At 42.5% G+C, this 16967-nt stretch overlaps 1 protein-coding gene and 1 long non-coding RNA gene across 3 annotated transcripts in view; one reads left to right on the forward strand and one right to left on the reverse strand.

The window, feature by feature from the left end:
• LOC104578396 (transmembrane protease serine 11E-like) overlaps window positions 1–13636 on the forward strand; it is a 31898-nt gene extending 18262 nt beyond the window's left edge. The window contains exons 5-10 of the mRNA XM_010225952.2: window positions 207–370; window positions 8106–8144; window positions 10005–10200; window positions 10992–11251; window positions 11981–12123; window positions 13175–13636. Of these exons, the coding sequence (XP_010224254.1) occupies window positions 207–370; window positions 8106–8144; window positions 10005–10200; window positions 10992–11251; window positions 11981–12123; window positions 13175–13336 (964 nt within the window). The 3' untranslated portion in view covers window positions 13337–13636. The remainder of the gene's footprint in view (window positions 1–206; window positions 371–8105; window positions 8145–10004; window positions 10201–10991; window positions 11252–11980; window positions 12124–13174) is intronic.
• Window positions 13637–15405: 1769 nt separating this feature from the next.
• LOC148593263 (uncharacterized) lies at window positions 15406–16634 on the reverse strand. 2 transcript variants are annotated; one of them, XR_015913753.1, is made up of 3 exons: window positions 16507–16634; window positions 16130–16307; window positions 15406–15678 (listed from the first exon to the last, which is right to left on the reverse strand). It is a non-coding gene; the product is annotated as an uncharacterized LOC148593263 (long non-coding RNA). The 2 variants fall into 2 exon arrangements; XR_015913752.1 differs by having other exon boundaries at window positions 15406–15683.
• Window positions 16635–16967: the final 333 nt, after the last annotated feature.

A 16967-nucleotide genomic window follows, 5' to 3' on the forward strand; every position in this document is an offset into this window, starting at 1 on the left:
ATCATTCGTAAACAGCATCATGCCTTCTCCTAGCCTACATATGTAAGCATTTGACCATTTAGGAGCAGCTTCGAATTTTTTAGGCAAAATCTTTGAAAATTGATTTAATCCTTCATGTTAAATTGCCACCATCGGAGGAGCTAAGATAAAACCAAGCAATGCAGCAATGAGCTGAAGGTAACCAAACCTTTTTCGTTGGTTTGTAGCCCTGATACCGGTGGGGTGCTGGCGGAGACCCTGCTCACCTTCTCGTTCTCCTCCACGGACTGCAGAGAAGCACTGCGAGAAAGGGTTGAATGGATCCTGCGGAGGGGCCTAAGAAAATACACTGGGCCCCTGCGAATAAATGTCAAATCTTCTACTGTCTCAGGTAAGTATATTATATATCCCTTAAAGTCCCTTTTTTCCGACTAATGGGACCAAATTTTGTTTCTTACCTTCTGACAGGGGCTGTTACTGAATCTGAGGGGCAGTCATTCCTGCTCCTTGAGTTGGAACAAAATCTGTGGAAATGTATAAACCTCGCTCGAACTTTTAAAATAGATTTTAAATAAGGAATAACAGGAGCAGTTGCTTTGTGGCCTCTCTACTGCCTCACCACTTGATCCTGCCTGCAGGATCCATCTTATATTTCTATCAGGAGAGCAAGCTGGAGCCTCATCACAATGCTTCAGTATGTGGCAGTACAGATGAACGTGATCTGTATTTTCCCTAGGTCTTTACTTTTTTGAGGAGCCTGAAAGGGTAGGAATCATGCTTTGGTGAGGTCTTTGGCAGAGAAAACAGCAAATTCATTGAAAAAATATATTTTTAGTAGGAGGGTTCCTACTAAATTCCTTTTGAATTCCCTGATTTTGTTCAGTGAAAGGAGAAGAAAGGGAGAATATTTTTATCATTTTGATTTTCTCAAATGAGGATCTAGCCCATGTCCTTCCTCTTTGGCATTTCTGATCTCTTAGATAATTTTTGGACAGGGCTGGACTCTTGTCTTTGCATGTGGTTGGCATTTTTCTTGGGGTCAGACTTCCCCAGAAGGAGTTGCTAATGAGAAGGAAGGGGTAGGTACTTGTTCTGTTTGGTATTGCGAGCGTCCGCGTGCCACCATCACTGGGCTACTGAAATCTCAAGAGATGCACATAGGCAAGACAGTTGTGTGGCAAAAACAAGAACGATGAGTTAGCTTCTGCACTGAGCAGAGCCAGCCTTCCTCCCACTCAGATAGGACCAGGACAACCCCTTGTCCTGGCCCTTGGTACTTTAAAGGGAGAAGCTGCATTTGGACAACACAGTGAAACTTGGGCGCGAGCTGTCACATGCCCCTTGTTGCTTGACAGGCCAACTTGTCTCCATCCCTGGGATGGCTCAGAATGATAGGTGACATCCCTCTGGGTGAAAAAGCACCACTTCCCTGCAGCATCACGCATAGTCCAGTGGTTCCTATTGGGAAGTTGTTGGCTCAAAGTGTACATCTAGTTCCTTCCATATGGAAATAGTGTGTTTCCATCAAAAGAGAGAGACTGAAAGTCAGGCTATGACTGAGTGAATTTTGAAGCTTTAGTTTCATCTGATGCCTCCTTTTGGATGGAGTACAAAAATGTTTATGAGAAAATGACTAGAACCATCTATCTTATTGAGTTATCTGATTAGCTGCTTGTATTCAGTCTGGTAAACAATGGAAGTGATTCAGAGCTCTTATTTTAGTCGACCTTGACCTGCACTCAGGCATATTACTGTAATTTATTAGTTGCTATTTAGAAAATTAGCTGATTTTAATTGAATCACAGTGTTTTCATTAACTAAGCTGTTTCAGTAAAAGAAGGCATCTCTGTATCAGTTTGATGAAGTTGTGTGATAAACATCATGTTGATTTTCTTGGCTCTCCCAGCCATCCCATAAAACACAGATGACTACATGGGTCTGCTACTCACTCCAGGGCTGGAGTTGTGCAATTGTTAGGCATGACAGAAACACAAACAAGACTGTTATTTCTAGGAGACAATGATAAAAGGCTGCATTTGGATTTTTCTTTGGTAATAGGATTTCAACAGTGCTATGAGGCTTAAGCAGGTTCTGATTTGTGAGACCATTTAAGAATAGCAGGTTGATTCAAGTGAAGTGCATGGCAGAGAGCACTCCTGTGCTTTATGAGGGGAAGCAAGTCTTGCTGTTCAAAGTTAGCCCTTCCTCCACATGCCTAGAAGCAGATCCTGGAAGTACAGACAGGGATCCAGGTTTTGCATTTCCAACTTCTCTTTCCTCCAGAATAGCCAGCAGAATAAAGTGTGCTGTCCAACTGTAATATTTAAGTCAAGGAATACTGAGAAGGCCAAGATTTTTTTTCATGCTCTGCTGCAATTTTGTGACTTTTGCCTGAGAGTAATTTGCAGATTTTTGCCAGCTGGAGTCCCTTTTTATCTTGAGGAAACCCCAGAATGTTTTCATAATGGCTTCTTAAAAAAATCATTAACCTATTCATTGCAATCACCTTATCAAAATATTCTAATTTGACAGCCATGATACAGACAAGCACAGCTACCCAGCTGAACAAATCCAGGTCAGGCCCTGATTTACATGGTGTGCTAGGAGGGTCTGATAAGGAGAATGAGTAATTCTTCCTCCCAGCATCTAATAGTCTTATTCAACACTGTGTCTCAACTCGCATGGCGTTGAAGAGTGTGTGCTTTGAGGAGTGAAGCTGGGTGCAATGCACAGGATCTTCACCTGCTGTCCAGGGCAGCTGTATAAAACTAAGAATTTTGCTGGCCTAGAGCAAAAACTGGCTTTACCTCTTCATTGCTGAAGATTGGAAATGAAGAGCGTTGAGGACCTGAACTCTCCACTGACAATTAGCTCATTTGTGTTAAAAAAGAGAGAGAAGTGGATGGCGCAGATGTGAAAAGATAGGAAGTGTGCAAAGCTAAAAGAAAAAAAGAACAGCAAAAAAAACCCTTTTTTGTATCATCACTAGTCAGTAGATATTAGCCAGTAGACACAGGGCTGCAAAATACATAGATATGTTGGTATCTCCAGGTGTGTTGTTACTGAAGTCCCTGCTTTCCTATCTACTTATACTTCACAGTCCCACAGCAAAAGACAGTGGCATCCCTAAGCATTCAGTATAGCTTTCACTAAAAAATAAATAAGTAAATAGAAGAGGCAAAAGAGGCCAAATCACCCTGGAAGCCCAGCTATCATCAACAGAAGATCAAGCACTTTTAAATCCTGTCTTCTCTAAACAACACTGTGAGTAATAGCAGAGTGAGATGTCAAAGTCAGAGGTAAGATAGCAACACCTAAGTTAAAGCCCATTCTCCCACTGGCATGGAAAGAAGAACATGTCCCAGGCTGTCCTCTGCGCAGTCTTGGCACCAAAGTGATCTCCTGCAAGGCTGAGTTTCTTCCCCAGGGTTTCCTGGTTAGAGGTGGAGCCAGCCCACAGCCTCAGCCCCATCTGTCAGAGCGTGGAGTAGCTGCCAGCCCTTGCCCCCTCTCAAGGAGGTGGAAAGTCTCACAAAATGTGCATCTGGGAGCGCGCGCTTGATGTCAGAAGGAGCCCGGCTACAAGTTCCCTGGCACTGCTCAGAGTGAGTAGGAAGTATTCCTGTCTGTTGCACCGCCAAGGGTTTTGACCATGAACAGTGAGTCACGAATTGGTGTTGATCAACAAGTCAACTGTTATTATTTCTGTTTATCTGGCATCTGGGGCTTGTGAAGACTCCTTACAAATACAGAGTAAAGAATCCAGGGGCCAGGTTCTCACTTCTCTTTATCAAGTCTTCCCTGGGAGACATGCAGATGAGTGTCCAACCTGGATTAGCGAGGAATGTTTCGTTGAGTTGTAGCTGTCATTTTTGTAGCCTACAAGCTGTAACAGCAAGCTTGGGCAGTGAATCATGGTTGGAAGGGTTGGAAGGTGGAGATCGCTTGGTACAACCCCTGCTCAAGGAGGGTCATCTACAGCAGGTTGGCCAAGACTGTGTCCAATTGGGTTTTGAATATCTCCAAGGAAGGAGACTCCACAACCTCTCTGGGCAACCAACTCCAATGTTCAATCACCCTCACAGTGAAGCAGGACATGAATCTGCACCTTGGGAAATACAGTGGAGATCTGTTATTCCCACTCTTTGATACCATGCCAACTTCTTCAGTGGGTGTCTGGCAACATATGGACATGTTTTTTCTCATGTCAGAAACCTGTATGTAGGCTGATAATTCATTCACTCTTCTGTCTGGACTGACAAATTGATTTAAAGACAAGGACCACTCTTCAAAGCAGGAATTTTAGAGGAATTAAGGTGTAGCTGAGGAAGGAAAAAGCCGGTGATGTGAGGACAGCTCCTGTGGACACGAGCAATGAGAGAAGGGCATGGTGGTGACAGAGCTAATTGGAGGTGCAGAGCCTTTGTCTTGTCTCCACCAGGTCACTCTCCCCTGTTTAAGGAATGACAATTGCATCACCCACACCCAGGCCTCACTTTGTTTTTTCCACAAGGGCGCTTCACTCCCGGGAGGCAATTCCTCTTCCAGGAGTGGGGGTAGTGGCACGAGGTTGGTGGGGAGCTGTTTCGTGTGATATTAGGAAAAATTTCTGCATGGAAGGAGTGGGGAAGCATTGGAACAGGCGTCCCAGGGAAGTGGTGGAGTCACCAGTCCCTGCAGTGTTCAAGAAACGTGTAGATAAGGCACCTGGGGACATGGTTTACCAGGCAGGCTTGAGATGGCTTTACGGTTGGACTCAATGGTCTTGAATGTCTTTTCCAACCATAATGATTCCATGATTCTATGCTATTGCCTGTCCCATGTGACGAGTCTTCTCGTATTTGAAAGAAAGAAATAAGGATGCAGTTCTAATAACTTGGCTTCCAATTCATGTCCAAACAAAAGTAGTATCAGTACTAGTGGTGTTATTAAAGTACGTATTTTTCTTTGTAAGTTTTTATATTACAATCTGCACTGCCCTCTGTACCCTGTTTATGATAATACAAACTGCCTTGCTTCTGTGGAAGAAAACAACTTGCTCAAGATGTAGGAGTCTGATATCATTGAACAGGCACCACTCCATTTACCCTTGAAACTAGCAGTGCCGTTCGATGTGTAGAAAACTATAGGAAACTCTATTTCTGGTGCTTTGAGTTCTGCCAATTATTTTCCTTTTTATATAAGCAGTGATGTCTGTGACTAAAAGGAAATGTGGCAATAGGAAGAAGATTAATTCTTCGGATGCTGTGACCCAGATGTCATCTGGAGACACTACAACGTGAGCACGTTTTTCTGCAGGTATCTGTGAATCTCTTAGAGGAATGGTCACATTCCCACTGCAGTTGGTAGATACTTTCAAGCAGTAGGAAGAAGATATCATCTTTATCTTAAATAGTAACTACACGAATCACTATTCTCATTCACAGGCAGTGGAGAACAATAATTTAAGTAGTGTCTTATGATCATTTATTTTATGAAATGTGCAAAGTAACTATTAAGAAAATTGGTTGTGCAGCTGGAGAATGAAGTCCTCCTGTGGAAGATGGAATCCCCAAGCAGATCGTTGTGGTTTTTAAGTATTTTTTTTTCTCTTAACTTAGGCAAGCTTTAACTTAATAGCCAGTTCCCGTTTATGGATAGGAAGCACGTGTTCAAGTTAAACTTGTTCTTGTTTACAATGGAAGCCTGAACACTCTTTTCCTAAACGCAAGCACAAACAACTATACTTGCAGCAATGTGTGGCTGGGACAAGATATGACATTTTAATTGGGACTAATTGATGCTTTTTCTTGGCAAGTAGGGCAACTAGTAAATGAGCAGAGCAGCAAAATTGCCTCTTGTGCCTTAGAAGCGATTGCTTCAAGGCAAGGTTTGCAACACAAAAAGAAAGCACATGAAAATAATAGAAATATGAAATGAAACGAGAGTTGTACAGGCATCCTACTTCAGCCAGGTGATATGTGTGTCTGGAAAAACTCTTTCTTTAAAGGTGTGTGAGACAGTCTAGCTGGAGATGGTGGATCTATCTCAGAGCAGAATTTGGCCCGTGTGGGGCTGGTTTCTCCAGGTGGTTGGCAAGCTGGTGAACAGAGCTGTAGAGAGATGCCTCGCAGCCCAGCGGCGTGACTCACCGAGAGATGCAGTGCGGTGAGAACACGCTGGTTGAATTGCTTCCAGCACCGCGCTTGAACAGGCTGCTTGCTTCTTTTGTCTTCTTGATTAGTTTTGCAACGCCGTATAAGTGTTAATAATTGACTGCAGGCTTTATAATTAGGTATTATGAGGTAAAGGTCTCTCCACCCAGAGAGGAGCTGAAAAAATATTGTTATTGATATTGCACTTGAAGGCAAAAGGTGCGTGCTCACTGTTGATTGCATTGGCTGGTTTCTTACCAGTTTCCAGACAGGCAATGTGGCCCAAATAATGGCCCAAATACTGAGCTAGTTTTCAGTGCATTTTTAATTACTAGTAGATACTGGATGATTATTGTATCTGAAATAAACAGCCAGGACTGAATTTTTCAAAACTTGTCTGGCTAATTTAAATATTCAGGTGAAGGTGCCAAAAAACCTTAGCAGAGCTCAGCACCCATTTTTTTGCACTTAGTGACTAACCAAGTACTACTGTTTACAGCAGTCCTGTATCTTTCTGCTGACCTAGGTTTTACTATCCAAAATTACTGTGCTTTGATCTAGGACATCTTGGCAACAAGCACCCACATCATCCATGGAAATCCATGGAATTTAACCCACATTCCTATATCCTGTGCTGGGGTTTTCTCTTTCCTGTTTTACAGACACTGAGAAAGTACAAGTGAGCAGTTTTACAGGAAAGGAAGCTCATGAGTTTTTGCTTGGCCACCCACAAACCTTCTCTGTCTTTATTACGTTAACATTTCCTGTTTCTAGTAAATAATCCAGAATCGCTATATATATTTTCAATCAACTCATCTTCGATTCTTCCAAAATGAAGCTGCCTGTGCTGCCCTCAGGCTGCCTTGCTTCTGTAACCTTCCCAGCAGGCTGGGTATGCCCTGCCTTCTGTTTGCCTCCTTTCTGTATCATAGTCTGCTTACGGTGATATTAGGAAATGAATGAGAACATATCTAGCAATGGTGGATTGCAAATGTGCAACTCACCCTGCATCCTGAAAGGGGTGTCGAGCCCCTAAGCAGAATTTGAGCAATAAAGCTACAGCAAGCAGCAAGTGCGATTTGGAGCTCTTTGTGTTTAAAAGAATGTCTGCTAGTAACTTTGGGACCAAAACCGGGATTACCCTTGGTAGCTGTAATGAGAAAGTAGAAATAAAGAAAGTGAGTAATCCCTGGGATCTGCAAAGGACTATCCAGACATGAAACAGGAAGCCATGAGCTCTGTACAGGAATTCCTGGATAACTTAAAAATGATATTGGATGTGTGCTACCTCTTCTTGACTGCCGGCAACTAGAAGAGTGGCTCTAGTGAAAATAAGATGGTGGAAGAAGGGCACAGACTAATTTCTTGAGCCAGTGCTCCTTTCTGTTGGTTGGAAGTGTATGGTATTGTCCATTAACACGTGTTAATGTGTATATTAGAGGGGAGAATTATTGCTATGGCATGCAATAAATTGCTCTTAGTTGTCTTTCTTAATATTCATTGTGTGCTAGGCAATCTGCTCATCAATAAGGTAGGAGAAGAGAGAGCTGCTGCTGTTGTAAATGGGCATTCGCGCCAGCAAAGTTGGTGACTTCTGATCTGGAAGGCTGCACCAGTAGGCACCGGGTCTCCTTGGACCTGGTGTAAAATGTGGCTGGTTGCTTGTGTGCAGCAAGGAGCTTCAAAATTTTCCATTGCAAAAAAAATCCCTGGCAAAACTGCAGTGTTAACGAGTAGGCTTGTTCTGGCCATGTTCCCTGGGGGCTGGTAGTCAGAGGATGCTGACCAGTCGGAAAGCAGCAGATTACACCTTGGAGACAAGCATGATAGCAAACATGAGAACATGAGTGTGTAGGAGCTGCAGGAGAGTCTCTAGAGGCCTCTGCCCTGCCTCTTGCTCCATCCCCGCTCGAAAGCCGAAAGCCGGAAGGCTGTGCAGTGAGTAGCTTAGCTGGTGTGTCCTAGTCTCATCACCTCTTTCTCTTTTTTCAGATATGGAGAAGAAGAAAGCAGAAGCCCTCTTCAATGACAGTAAGTGGCAGCTGTTTAAGTATGGCAGTTTTTCTGTTGCTTTCATTAGCATTGAGAGTCTCAAGCAGTTTTCTGGGCCCTTTTCTTTTCCTCTTAGCTAATAAACAAAACCTTGCACTTCAACCAGATGCACAGTGTGCTTGGAAGCCCTGCTTGGCCATGCCCAAGCCTGGTGTCAGGGCCTCCTGGGCACCTTGTAGAAGCAGCCAACTTGCAAGTAGTGTCACTAAAGATCCCTTCTCAGAAGGTCATTGTTCACCTCGGTTTCACCTCGGACAACCTTTGGAGGTTGTCTGCTTTGAGGTGCCTTTCTTTGCACATGCAGAGCCTTGGTCATGTTTCTGTGTGAAAGCAAAGACTTTTCAAGCACCTCATAGGCGTACGTAGGAAAAACCAAGCAAGTACTGAAGATTTCTAATAAATAAAAGGGACTTTGATGGGCTGGCTGACTGCTTTAACATTAGGCTGCACTATAAATAGCATTCTCAAGGCAGGCAGGCCCCTAGCAGGAATTAAACTACATTTTCAACTTCAGCAAGTTATAGTTAGAAGCAATCACTATTAAAAATAGCTTAAAGCATGGAATTAAATAGAGCACTTAGTCAAGCCTAATCCTGCCTTCACGGGCTGACGCCTAATCCATCTGCCTGGTGTGAAGTACTGAAATTGTGCACCAGCAGCACAGGCAGGTTCAGCTGTGCATGTCTTGCACACTGTAGCGTAACAACTTCTCTCTGCTGGCAACCTATGTTGAGTTCTTGAACACAGCCTGCAAAGCCTAAATGCCCCAAAAGCTGATGGGGTTGGGCATGGGCAGAGCAGTTTGGAATACCAGCTTTAAGTGTGCTGTTAAAAACTGGGAATTTGTCATTTTCTTTGGTGTCTAGCGGGTATGAGCACAAGGAAGAATGTATAGAGTTGACATCAGTCTATGTTTTCAATGAAAATATTCTGGCTTTTGGCACAAAAGGGTTTCTTACAGAAATATAAGGCAATGCAAATTTCCAGTTGCTGGTACAAGATGTTACTGAAGGAGTACAGTGGAAGTAGATTGTTGTAAAGACATTTCTGAGCCTTTGGGGAAGGAGTCAGCTTGTGTCAACTCCGAACATTGACCACTCCACAGGCCAAAAGGATTATACAGCCCTAAGACCAGTTATTGAAGATCACTCACAGCTTGGAGGATGCTCATGCTCATGCAGACAGTCTCATGAATTATTTTTCCTTTTACATGGGGAGTTTGGAAAGTTGGAGAGTATCCCTAAGCTTTTCCTCATGGCTGCACACCTTGCTGGAGGTATCCATGCCTTTATCCACCACTGGCTTAGTGTGAGAGGCTCCTTGCCTGAAGTGGCTTTCAGTGACTGCTTGGAAACTCCCATTTGTGTAATACACAGTTGCCTACCTCCAAGCGACACCTTCCTGAAGGGATCTGCATGCATGTTCTGTAAAAAAAATGTGGCTTGGAGCATTCCCATCTCTGAGACTGCCTTTGCTCATTTTTTATTCTAATGCTGAATCACCTGGGACATTCAGGTGGGCAATCCCTGTATTCAGGAACTGGCCTGGAAGTACAGTCAAGGATTTTGATTCCTCAGTTTTTGAGCTGTTCACGCAGCTAAGCCTGAAGTGGTTGACCATCATGGCTTACCTCATTCAGGATTTTATCTCAATGGGTTGTGCATAAAGATCTCTGACTTGGGGTGCTAGTAGATGGGGTGTTTTCTCATCGATATTAGGCTGTTAGGGAACTTGCTTGGTGTCGGATTTTACATATTCCTCCACTTAGTAAGCGTGCCTTCCAAGGCATGCAGGTGCAGTGGAAAATATAACTAATAGTCTCTTTCTCCTTTCCAACAGTCTGTGGGTTACGGCAGAACAGATCGGTCAGGTCAATGGCAAAACCGTCGTCCTTGCGAATAGTCGGTGGATTGACTACTGCAGAGACAGGGGACTGGCCATGGCAAGCAAGTTTACAGTACAATAACATCCACCGCTGCGGTGCAACACTCATCAGTAACACATGGCTTGTATCTGCAGCTCACTGCTTCAGAGAGTAAGTTCCCTGCTTAGAGAGACTCTGCAGCACAACGTGCTCCCCATGCATTCAAGATGTGTTGCTTTCCAAATCTGTACCGCCCCTCTGACTCTTCCCATCAGAAGAATTCTCTGCTTTAGAAAAGTCAGGGTTGGATGAACCTATCATTTTCATGTTTCGTGAGCCATGGCCTGATTTTGTCAGTGTCACAGCACTGACAGTGATACATGTGGGAATAAGTGGTCTTTTTGGCATATCGGGCAAAATAAAGCTTAAAAGATAATGTGGCTGAATGGCGGAGGACTTGTTTCCTGTTATCCAAAGAGCTTCCAAAGGTGCTCGTTTGTGTTGGAACAAGGATGCTGCAGCTGCAAGCTGGTACCCAAAGTGATAGTCCCACACCTCCGGCTCTCCATTCAGCCACGTATTCCCAGTATTTTCTTATTCCAGATATGACAACCATGAAGCTGCAGGGGCCTTGATATCAAACAGTTTATTAGACAGGCTATTTAACATGCAAAAAGAGAAAAGGAGATGAGGAGTCTTCTAGCAGAGGAGCGCTTGGTTTGATACACCCTGTAGCCGCATGTTGGCTAGATCAGGGCCAGGGAGGGAATATGAGCCTGTGGTTGAGGAGGGAAGGGAGCACCATGTTATGGAAAGTGACAGGCGCCTTGAGACTCAAGTAAGGAGCAGGGTCAAAGGAATTTTAAGATGAAGATATCTGACCAAATTTAAAGACTTGAATATTTGTATTTACATGTTATTTTATATGTACTAAATATTTACAGCACTCTTAACTGTTTCAGCATGAGTCACCCTCACAAGTGGACTGCCACTTTTGGAGCTCTTTTGAAGCCACCAAGCATGAAGCGATCAGTCAAGACTATCATTATTCATGAAAAGTACCGCTACCCAGAACATGATTATGACATTGCGCTTGTGAAGCTCTCTAAACAAGTTGAGTTTACAAGTAACATACACCGTGTTTGTCTGCCTGAACCATCTCAGACTTTTCCATATAATATTTATGCTGTCATCACAGGCTGGGGAGCACTTACCAATGACGGTGAGTCCCGAGTCTAACACGCAACCAAGACGTTACATGAAGAATTGCTCTAACGCTGGACTGATACCATATGTGTAGCCATACAGTGTATGGCAATGAGGCTAATTCTTGGTGTATAAGTAATAATTGGTTTAATCACACCCCTCATATTAGACTGGAAAAAGACAGAGCTACAACACTAACGCAGGAAATAGTAAGAAGACTGTCCTCTTCTTCCAGCTTTTCCACTTCATAATGTAAATTATTGAGATGGGTAGTTTAGATGTGAATATGTTTATGTAGTCCTTCTAGTCCTATCCAGGATCCACAGGTAATTCTCTGGGGTTTCAAGAAAAGGTGCACAGTGAGATGCAGATGTCAGCTTACCAAAGTTCCTACACTTACCAGGCCAAGACGGGTATAGATTTAGGTTTGTGTGAAACCAAGATATTGAGTCATCTGTCCAAACTACTATGTAATTTCTGTCCTATGATACTATATAAAGCTCTATATAGTATGTGGTGTTACACTTCAGGCACTGTGTGCGTCTGTATGACCGTCAGTGCCCTCTTAATGGTACAATTCCTAAGTGAGAAGATGGGCATGTGCCTTTGCAGTGAGAGGCTAACACACACACTGCAACAAGCAACGAGCTGGTCATCTGGAAGAGAACATTAAATATTCTTCATGTCTCTTAATTACTGCAAAACAAATATATTGATAAATGTCCAAACCTTTCTTTCCCTTCAGGTCCAACTCCTAATGTTCTGCAGGAAGCAACAGTGAAACTTATAGACTCAAACACTTGCAACCGAAAAGAAGTGTATGATGGTGACATAACACCCAGGATGCTGTGTGCTGGATACTTGGAAGGAGGAGTAGATGCTTGTCAGGTAACTAGCTGAAAATTAGAAAGGAAAATCCTTTTAATGCTGGCTCGGGATTTGGTTCATCAGATATTAACTGATATTGTCTTCACCCTTTTCACCCCCTAAGCAGGCTCATTCAAACAAGAATTACAACCTGAAGCAAAATAACATTTGTTACACCTCAGCACATAAGAACCTCAGAAAGAGAAATAAATTACTAAGTATAGTAATCAGTATTTAAGATTTTGATAGCATGAAATGAAATTCTCATTTTGTAATTCAAAATAGCTGATACAAGCCCATTTATTTCTCATAATACCTTGTGGGAAATCCAGTTGCTCTTCCAGTGCTTGTGTACCTTCATCTCAGCAAATTATTCTGCAGGGGCTGCCAGGATAATTACTTAAAAACGTGTATAGAAGTGACTAATGAATTTGTGAGCTGGCCCCAGACAAAACTGATTACTTTGCATCATACCTTTGTCGGATTTGAGCGTAACTGGTCCTTGACCTCCCTTTTTCAAAATAGCATGACATCATCAGAGATACTAAATGCTGAAATTTTAAATGTGAGAAAAAGCTAAATGCCTCAAGGAGCCTGAAACAGGCAGTATCCTGTTCCAGGAAGGAAGAAGAAAGTAGCAATTGAGATGCTAGCAAAAAAATGTACAACCATGCACTGAAATAAAATTCTGGACTGATCACCTCATAACAGAAATCTCTGTTATGAGATGATCTTTGGAAACAAACCCATTTCAGCACAAGCAGAACTGCCTGAAATAATGAATAAAGATAATTGTAAGACACTAGGTGTAAATTGAATGGTCAGGATATTTGTGTGATTCAGATTTGCAAATGTTGCAAAGAAACACACCTTTTCAAACTCCGTGGCAAATAGGAAATGGCCACTGGCTTCTGATTTAAATTTCAGAAGTGGCCTGGATTCTGCACGGATGGCAGCTCTTGAAATACTCCTCGCTTTTGTCTCTTACAGGACAGAGCCTCTCGTCTGTGGAGAGAACTATATTTTACCTTCTGATTAATGAACCATTTTTTTTTTTCTCCTCATTCTGTAGGGGGACTCTGGGGGACCGCTGGTTACTCCAGATTCTAGATTGATGTGGTACCTTGTAGGAATAGTGAGCTGGGGAGATGAATGTGCCAAACCAAATAAACCTGGAGTTTATACACGAGTGACTTACTTCCGTGACTGGATTACCTCAAAAACTGGCATCTGATTCCAAAGTCAAAGATGGATTAAGCTACATAGGCTAAGTGTAACGCATGTTTGTCCGTAATTCTGAGAAGTTATTTTTTAATATATATATGTTCCTATGTAGTTTTGGTCAAAGCAGCCTTTGTCCACAGCAAGTGGTAACTTCACTGTCAAACACCCCAATCCCTTGTGAATTTATACTAAACATCAGATGCCCTGCCTCATCTCCAAGCTTTGAAACATTCTTACTTATTGAAAATGATGAACTAATGCCATCAGACACCAAATATTTAAGAGCTAGCAATCTATCTGCTTTGTAAGTACCACCACTATCCAGGAAAAAGAGAAAAAGGAAGACATTTTTTCTTCAGCCATGATTGAGGTCTGAAGATGCCTAATGGAAGCCAAACCTTCTTCTTCCAGTGAAGCAACTGTTGCCATGATTTTGTTTCTAGCCATGTGAACCCTTGATTATTCTTCTTAGAACAGAGATCATCTGTGCAGATTGTAGCAAGACCCTGGGCATGTTCCACCCTGCTACTGAGAGCCTTGTCTACCCTGCTCTAGACATCTGGATGGCCAAGAGCCAGTCAGGTCAGGCCTGAGGGCAGATCTTGCCTGAGGAAAAGGATGATTGCCATGCTTGCCATAGGTTGGAAGGGAAGAGAGAAAAGCTTGATACTCTAGTTATGAAGCATGCTCTTAATGGGACTTGGTGGATTTTATAAAGTTCAAATTACTTGAAGATCTTACTGTGGAAGTGCAGCACTATATTGCTACCTCTGTACCAATGCCCTTCTAGACTGATTTTGGTCAGCCTACAATGTGCCTAAGAAGCAGAAACATAAGCTTTACCCAGAATTGGTTGATAACCTTGCAAATAACCTCACTGAAAAGAAATTTTAACAAAAGAAAACCCTCAAGCCAGCATTTAAATATGTGCTAGAAGAAAAACAACTATTCATGACAAATAAACTGGAAACTACCTTTTTCTTCAAGTCAAGAAATAACGTGCACTTCTGAGGGCAGGCCCACCAACAGAAACCATTTCACTGCAAAGAAATAGTGAAAAACAATCATGCTTCACTGAGGGACCCATCTCTGCCATGAAGAAATATGATTCCATCTTATGAGGCTGAAGAGTAATTTCATGTTAAAGAATAACCTAGATGAGAACTCCAGGGCGAATGCTGTCCTTATATGCCGACTAAGCACTTTTCTTCCTACCTCTGTGCATGACGACTCGTGGGCTGGCAGGGGGTTCGTAGGGAGGGTCCCCAAGAACCCAGGCCTTCAATATGAGGAACCAAAATGTCAACCCCCTCCTATTGAATCTGCCAGAGCTGCGAGTCTCTCTGAAGCGCCCTGCCTCCTCTTCTACTCAGAACTGGGTCCCTCCTCATCCTTTCCACAGGGTAACATCTGCAGGAATTGGAAACCACAGGACTGGGATGCTCAGCATTTTGTTCTTTTTGTGACCTCAAGCCTTGAATTACAAGTCTACCTATGGAAGGAAAAGCCTAAGTTTAAGACTCTGGTGGGGAGAGGGAGACTGTCTTATTTTCAGGCCTTTCCAGTCTTTTTTTCATAGTGAAAAGTGTTTCTTATCTTTTGAATTTCAGAAAAAGAAGAAGACACCTTGTCTCAGAAAGAAATTCTTGAAGGTTTAGTATTGCTTTCAAAATAGGTGTATCTTTATTCTGTTTTTTTCCACGTCCATTAAAAAAAAAAAAAAGGAAAAGATCTCAGCACAGTTAGGAGATAGGTAGAGGCAGCAAATCTGTTTCCTTAATTTATTGATGAAGTTTTTCATTTCTGCACTTTTGAGTTGCTGCTATTTTTCAACTAGGAATTTACTGTGGGCCAGGTTCAGTTATGTCATCCAGAAACTGAAAAAGGCTGAAAAAAGTTACACATAGGTTTTTGTGCCTCTTTTGCTTTCAAGGTTGTAATCATGACAAATGCACTTACAAGCAACTGAATGTGAACTGCCACTGTTAGTTCACTTTCACAAACAGCAAAGGCTTGTTTTGCACTTAAAGCCTGTCTTCTGCTTATGAAATGGAGGGGCAGCAACAAGGGGGGCAGGCCCAGATAATGTAATCCCTATAAACTGGTTCCTACCTCACACTGAAAGTGATATGTATATATAAAACCCTTTTTAAAATGAGAAAGGCAGCCTGTATTTCAGATTTTCTTGTGAGAGGCCAAACAACCACGAGGCATGTGGGAGAAGAATGTCTACCTTACTCAGGGAGTCCTGAGCCAGCCAGATGGACTTCACAAACTTTTAGCAAACTATCTGGCCTGGTTTTGTCTTTACTCCATGTCAGTGTTTTATTTATGATGACTCTTGTTTGTTTTCTGTGCTAGAATAAAGCAAAGAGAATACTGTGTGATTAAAGTTTTTTAAAACCTTTTATTATTATTCATGTTAGGGTTTAGCAAGGATTTTAATGATATAAAGGTAATATATTTCATAACATTAAACGTATTTTAAAACAATTGTTCCTTCTTTTTTATCTTTTTTTTTTTTTGCTTAATAATAACCAAGCTAAGATTTTTATTAGATTCTAAATAGACTAATCTTGTTTCTTTGGCTATAAAGCTGTTCTCGAACCACAGTTCTTTCTGTCCATTCCCATTTTAGCAACTGTTTGTCTTTCACAGTACCATGAGCTTTAAAGATGTTTCTACAAAGCAGGTCATCTACTTACCTAAAATGCTCGAAGATGATCTTCAGTAAAGCTAGTGCTACAGAAATTTGAGAATGAATCTGACCCTTTGTTCCAGAGTCAACTGTCTTGTGTCTGACCTTGCAAAAACCTGTCCTTAATGAAATGCTTGGCACTCGGCTGCTGGGAGTTTGATACAGCTAACGCAGCAATTCTCCTGAGATTTCCCAGGCGGATTTACAGCTTCAAGAGAGAAGTTCCAAACTTCTGGTTATTCAAAGAAAGTTCTTTGAGGCTTGCCCAATGCTAATTTTCAGCCTGGAGCATAAATAGGGAAGAAATAAGTGCCTGATTGCGTAGCTCACATGAGGAGCTCTGGCTGAATTACATCAAGCAGCCAGTGAGGTTCCTTACGTAAGTAAAGCTTGTAGAAACTGCAGTTCCAAACCTACTGCTCCTCTTGACAAATCAGAAGAGCTGGGAGCCAAAAGTGATTATTTAACCCCATGAATATTACCTGACAACTTGCAGCCTGTGTTAGGGATGCACGTGCATAGGAAAGTTAACTCTTGCTCTTGAGCATTATCAGGTGCTCATGAGCATATCAGAGTGGATTCAGCTTAGGTAATCAGTGCCTTTGGTTATCTGGATCAGGATTTTCAGAATATTGTTAACATGGTTTCTAGGAAGATGCCACTGGCTGACGAAGCACAAAGCATCAAGATCCCTTGGCCTACGCTGTTGGGAAGCTAGAGTCCTTTAAGCCTGCCAGCAAAACACTCCTGCACTGCACATCCTGCCAGGAAGGAGAGAAAGCCCGAGCAGGCAGCACCTTGCTGCTGCAAGAGGTCATGTACGTTGAAACAACACTGTTTTAGGGCAAAAATTACATGGAGGTTTTTCAGCTTTTTGCCTACTAGCTAAATGAACCAGAGAAACAAATGCATGCTCTCCCCAAATTCCCACTTTTGAACCCTC

This window comes from Tinamus guttatus, unplaced genomic scaffold, assembly GCF_059628265.1.
Source record: "Tinamus guttatus ecotype Peru unplaced genomic scaffold, ASM5962826v1 Tinamus_guttatus_pri_ptg000423l, whole genome shotgun sequence".
In the NCBI taxonomy this organism is placed as follows: domain Eukaryota; kingdom Metazoa; phylum Chordata; class Aves; order Tinamiformes; family Tinamidae; genus Tinamus; species Tinamus guttatus.